At 40.1% G+C, this 6666-nt stretch overlaps 1 protein-coding gene across 2 annotated transcripts in view; it reads right to left on the bottom strand.

Annotated features, from left to right (window-relative positions):
• The window catches only part of LOC103606080 (proliferating cell nuclear antigen), a 7833-nt gene extending 2531 nt beyond the window's left edge, over nt 1-5302 (bottom strand). The window contains exons 1-2 of one of the 2 annotated variants that reach the window (XM_008590677.1): nt 5244-5302; nt 4529-5134 (exon numbers count right to left, since the gene is read on the bottom strand). In XM_008590677.1, coding sequence (XP_008588899.1) covers nt 4529-5110 — 582 coding nt within the window. In that variant the 5' untranslated portion in view covers nt 5111-5134; nt 5244-5302. The other variant, XM_008590676.1, reaches the window with a different exon arrangement.
• Nucleotides 5303-6666: the final 1364 nt, after the last annotated feature.

Raw genomic sequence — 6666 nt, forward strand, 5'->3', positions numbered from 1 at the left:
TGCAAAAAGAAATCCTGATACCTCGTGCTTCCTACTCAAGGTGACACATCCCTACTTATCAAGTTTCTTGTCCCCCCCCCCCCCCCCCCCCCCCCAGCAAAAACACAAGAAAACACCCTGACTATCATCAAGCCTCTAGAGCTGTAAGTCACTAGTTTACAGGAAATATAGGGTAGCAGAACACATTCACCAATACACAGGGATGCAATCGGCAAAATCCAGATGCTGGAAAATCCAATGACAGATGACCTAGTTTCTTTAATCAATAGATTATAATGGAGGGGGGAAAAAGAAATTGAAGAAGGAAACAATGAGTTGAAAGTTAAGGGGCATATCAACAAATTTCAATATCCAAACTTATCAAAATCCTGACTCAAACTGTTCTGAAATAGCCAGGGAAAATGTGAATACTAAAAAACTCCTTACAACTGAATAATTTTCTTGATGTAGTAATGTTTATCCTTCAAATAATATTAAACTATTTATGGATGAAATGATATTTGAAATTTGAAAAAACCGAGGTTGGCAGGGGAATAGAATGTAGTTCAGGAGACAGATGAATCAGTCCCTGGGTTTGATATTAATATTTTAAATCTTTATTTATTTATTTTATTTTATTATTATTATTATTTTTTTGTCTTTTTTGTGACCGGCCTGCACCACGCTCAGCCAGTGAGTGCACCGGCCATCCCTATATAGGATCCGAACCTGCGGCGGGAGCGCTGCTGCGCTCCCAGCGCCGCACTCTCCCGAGTGTGCCACGGGGTCGGCCGTAAATCTTTATTTTTTTAATTTCCTTTTTTTTTTTTTGTCTTTTTTCGTGTCCGGCAACGGATCGCAACCCTCAGTGTCATGCCCGTACCGGACCGGGACCGGCAACGGGATCGCAACCCTCGGTGTTGCGCTCGCACCTCGCTCAGCCAGTGAGCGGGAACCGGTCTGTATGTGGGATCCGAACCCTCGGCGGGAGGACCACCGCGCTCCCAAGCGGCGCACTGTAGCAGTGCGCCACCAGGCCAGCCCATAAATCTTTATTTAAACTGAGTTTTGCATTCATTTCAACTGAGGATTGAAGGAAAAAAACAAAAACAAAAAAACCTGAGAACTGACTACTCATGCCAGAGATAAGAAAATATCTAATGTTTACAGTAAACTCATAATAAGCCAGACACAACGCTAAGTACTTTGACTATGTTACCATATTTAATCCCAATAATCCTATGAGGTTAGAACCTTTAATTGTCCTTGATTTACAAATTGTTAATTGATGCAGGCTAGCAAGTTTTATTTTAGTATAATTACCAAATAATTATTAGTTCATAAATACTTCAAGGATGTAAACAAAGTACTTGGTTACAGGAAAACCTTGATTTAGGTATATTTAGTCATTAAGAGCTCTTTATCTTTTGGTTAAATGAGAGCTCTCTAGGCACCCTTTCAAATAATGTGTAAAAAAAAAATTTAGATATTTATGTACTAGTCAATATTCAACATTTAGTGTAACTCTTTCCAAATTGCATGATATCTACTTTCTAGCCTTAGTAAGGAGACCCTCTTCTTTAACCTTTTATTACTACAACTAGTGACTCTGGCTAAATTGTTACTTAACCTTGCTTAGCCTGCTTCTACACCTTTAAAATGGGCTAATTGGACCTATAACACAAAAAGCTAATATAAAGATGACATAAGAGCTCCTAACAGCTAGCTTTTACCTCTAGCTGTATCCTTCTGTTGAGTTGCTGTCCTATGCTCAATTATTTGGTAAAAACATAGTAATATCTCCAGAAAGCTAAAGGTTAGACACCTAGCTTCCTGATCCCATCCTTACAGCATATATGGGTTTGATCCACAAACCCATTGTTCTGTGGTTTGTAAAAGGAGTGCTGAATTTGCATTCCCTTTTCATAGAATTCTAAATTGGATGGCACTTACAATCGGCAGGTTTCAACAGTATCCTTTGTTATCATAAATTAATTACTTGGAATGCAGTTTTGTCTATTTTTCTTTAGTTTTCTTTAATTTTAGCAATTAATCTAATGTTAACCAGTGTTATAATTCTTTTCAAAGTATTTTCTGTTTACTTAAAAACTACTTACAGCTTCCTCTTCTTTATCGACATTACTTGTTTGTGACAACTTAATGTTTCCATTTCCAAGTTCTCCACTTGCGGAAAATTTGACTCCATCTTTTGCACAGGAAATTACAACTGCATCTCCAATATGACTGAGATCTCGGCATATACGTGCAAATTCACCAGAAGGCATCTTTACGACACAGCTGTACTCTTGTTCCTATAAAACAATTTTGAAAAGTTAGTTGCTGAAAATTTAAAGATTTGGCGCCTCCCCACGACCCCCCCCCTGCTTATATTCTGACAGCTGGCTGGTACAGGGATTGAACCCTTGACCTCTCACTTTCTTAAAAAGCAACATCTACAGGGCTGGCTGGTTAGCTCAATTGGTTAGAGCGTAGTGTTATAAACACCAAAGTCAAGGCTTAGGATCCCAGTACAGGCCAGCCACAAAACAAAAAAAAACCAAAACCAAAACAAACAAACAAAAGAACAGATATCAAACAATTATGTTATAAGAACAATTATACTAAATTATAAACACCAAAGTCAAGGCTTAGGATCCCAGTACAGGCCAGCCACAAAACAAAAAAAAAAACCAAAACCAAAACAAACAAACAAAAGAACAGATATCAAACAATTATGTTATAAGAACAATTATACTAAAGAAACAAATTAAAGCTTAAACCTTTAACACTAAGTAAATGCCAGGGAACAAAACATCCTCCTAATCATTCTCCAGGGCTAAATCAAGAGGACATTAGGGTCTGGCACAGAAATGATGATGGTGCAAGCAGGCCTAACTGCTTTCAATAGCAAACAAAATGATATTAAGCATTTTAAACATCTTAACATTTCTTTTCTCCTTTGATGTTGATAAACCCAGCCTTAATAAATTTCTTCTAAAATAGCTTTAAAATCTACTACTCTTAATTTAAAAAAAACAAAAAACAAAAAACAAGCACTGTAGGAAAAAAGAAAATTTTAAGAAAAGGAAGAAATAGATGCATGGAAGTTAATGCAAATAAGCCCTTGGCAGCAAACAATGCATTCAACCAACGATGAACATCAAACTACTGTGGTTCAGTAAAATGACGAACATGTCAGTCCAAATACTAAAACTCCAGTTTGGAACAAGCATCAGACATATTTCTAGAGAAAGCTGTTAGGAAGTAGGCTTTAAATTATATTATTATATTAACATATTTTTGGTAACTATCAGGACTGTGTACTGTATGCTCTACAATCAGAAACTGATACTCACTGGAATTCCAAGTTGTTCAACATCTAAGTCCATTAACTTCATTTCATAGTCTGATACTTTCTCCTGATCTATCAAAAGAAAGCAAATGTTGTTGAAGGAAAGCACATGATGTACACTTTACAACAATCACAAACATTATCTTAAAATTCTCACAGTTTTGAGAAATAATAACACTGCATTTTAATTTTCTGTAGAGTAACTCAGTGAAAAGGACATGACTTACTTGGTGCTTCAAATACTAGCGCCAAGGTGTCCGCATTATCTTCAGCCCTTAGTGTAATAATGTCTTCGTTGCCAGCACATTTTAATATTTTGGACATGCTAGAACAAAGACACAGGGTTTAAAATCAACACCACCTGCCTAAGATCTAGATTTCTACAGCAATTAGGAGGAGTTACCATTTTCACCCATCAGGCTGTCTGACGAGTTTGGAAGGAGGATAAACATACTGCCAAAAAAACGTGTACATAGCCATTTTGGTTGGAATACAATCTGGCAGTATTTATATTTAGACACCCTACCACCAGCAACTTCACTTATGGGCATAAATAAAAAAGCAGTATTTTCTGAACTGCAAATCCCTTTAGTGGTGAAGTCATCGGGCTGTGATGATCACTAAAAATGACAATCTATTAAAACACACTGTCGTATGAGTAAATATTTCTCATAGGCCTTCTAAAACAAGCAAATATATATGTACTAGATAGACAGTGGTCAGAAAGTTGAAAGCCACTGTCCCCAAGTCGAAGATCTTAGGACTTTGTAATTAAAGACCAGAAACAATCTGTTGTCCCTAAGTAGGGTGACAGTGACACTTTCTCACTAGGGCATGTTATGAAGCGGTTAAAGTCAAACACGACTAAGGTTTCCCACTCAAGGCTGCCATTTAATGGGCAAAGAGGTCAGGAACTATCTTTTGCTGTCAACGCAGCGAAACCCAACATTTTCCCGCCACCACCCGCTTTGTGACTTTGGCGCGGAAAGGCCTGGTTCCCGCGGCAGCCAGCGCGGGCTTTGCCGAACCGCGCGCTCCGCCAGGCCCCGCCCCCAGGGGGGTCGCAGGCCAGTGAGAAGGCGCGGATGGGTTTTGTCTATTTTTCTTTAGTTTTCTTTAATTTTAGCAATTAATCTAATGTTAACCAGTGTTATAATTCTTTTCAAAGTATTTTCTGTTTACTTAAAAACTACTTACAGCTTCCTCTTCTTTATCGACATTACTTGTTTGTGACAACTTAATGTTTCCATTTCCAAGTTCTCCACTTGCGGAAAATTTGACTCCATCTTTTGCACAAGAAATTACAACTGCATCTCCAATATGACTGAGATCTCGGCATACACGTGCAAATTCACCAGAAGGCATCTTTACGACACAGCTGTACTCTTGCTCTGGAATTCCAAGTTGTTCAACATCTAAGTCCATTAACTTCATTTCACAGTCTGATACTTTCTCATGATTTGGTGCTTCAAATACTAGCGCCAAGGTGTCCACATTATCTTCAGCCCTTAGTGTAATAATGTCTTCGTTGCCAGCACATTTTAATATATTGGACATGCTGGTGAGGTTCACTCCCATGGCCAGGTTCCGGTCGCAGCGGTACGTGTCGAAGCCCTCGGAGCGCAGGGTGAGCTGCACCAAGGAGACGTGGGACGAGTCCATGCTCTGCAGGTTTACGCCGCTCGAGCTGATGTCCCAACAGGCCTCGTTGATGAGATCCTTGAGCGCCTCCAGCACCTTCTTCAGGATAGAGCCCTGGACCAGGCGCGCCTCGAACATGGTGGAGGAATGGCAACGACGCAGCTACAGGCGGGTGGGAAGAAAAGAGGTCTAGCCGATTTAGGCTTCACGAGGCCCAGCGCGAGCGAAAGCAGCAGCCAGAGTCTGGGACCGAGAAAAGGACACAACCAACCTGCTACTCCCTCAGCCGTTTAATGCCCCCGCGTCCGTCGGCGCGCGCTCTTCGCCCCTGCGCGCTGCCACGTCAACGCGCTGCTCCGCCTACCACCTGGAGGAGAGACTCTAGGACCAATCGTCTTCCTGTTCCTCGCGAAGCCCGCCCCTCCAGAACATCTATTGGAGAATGTGGCGCAGAGGCGGGCTCGCGTCTTGCGCCCACGGAAGCGGACGGGGCGGTGCGGCAGGTCTCCCCGCCTTTTTGCTTTCATCCCCGAACCTGGACGCAAGAAAAGTAGGGACCTTAGTGAGGGCCATGCCCATGTCCATGCCCAGGCCCGGGGTCGTCAGTCCTTGGCTTTGTGGTGGCTCCTCAGTCTCCCACTTCGGGGGTAGAAAGATTCCAGTCACGAAAGTGAAAGCGAAACGCAAATCAAGCCTCCAGGGTGGAAAAGCCGCCTCGTAGCCTGAAGAGTACAGCTGCCTAAATATGCGCTTTACTTTTGCTATTACGGAAGTGATGTACTCCTGGGTTAGGATCCCCGTACCTGCCAGCCGCCAAAAAGAAAAAAAAAAAAAAAAAAAAGCCATGCACTCCTAGAAGTGTCAAATGATAAATAGGTTTACAATTATGTTAAAGTTATATCAGCTCCTCGCCACGCACACACCAAGCTCATATAATCACTCATTTACTGTACACAGATTTCTAAATTTTTTTCAATGCAAATACGTATTTAAAGAAATACGTCCTCGTTAGTATAGTGGTGAGTAAAAAAAGTAATAAATACGTTCACACTGTGAACACGTCTGCAAAGTACTTAATAAAAGTACATTTAATTTTATGCCATGAACCTGTTACAGCATAATATACTTTGTATATAACCTACTTTACCAATTTCCTTTTTAAATTACACACACCTTTGAGCATTTAGGTGATTTTTGTGAGATCAATTCCTTATAGTATTGCTGAGTCGAAAACCATGCATATTTAAATTTTTATAAATATTACCAAATTGACCCCTAAAAGATTGTAATTTACATTCCAGCCAAGACTGTACGAGCATGCTCATTTCTCCTTTTTTTCCTAACTATAGATACTAGCAATGTCGTTTATAAATCTGTACTCATATGAAATTTTCAATTGTTACAGATTGGACGTCTTTCATATATTTCTGACGATTGCATGTTTACTTATTTTTAAATTAAATGGTCTTTTTCCTATTTATTAAAAGGAGAACTTTATATATTAATCATTTACTTGTGACACACACACACACACACACACACACACACACACACACACACACACACACACACTCCCCCCTAGCTTGTTGTTTTCCTTTTGCTCTGTGTATGGGATTTCTCTTTAGTTACTTTTATTTATTTTTATTTATTTTTTTTTCCTTTTTGTCTTTTTTCGTGACCGGCAACGGATCGCA

This window comes from Galeopterus variegatus, unplaced genomic scaffold (assembly GCF_000696425.1).
Source record: "Galeopterus variegatus unplaced genomic scaffold, G_variegatus-3.0.2 Scaffold6268, whole genome shotgun sequence".
Taxonomy (NCBI): domain Eukaryota; kingdom Metazoa; phylum Chordata; class Mammalia; order Dermoptera; family Cynocephalidae; genus Galeopterus; species Galeopterus variegatus.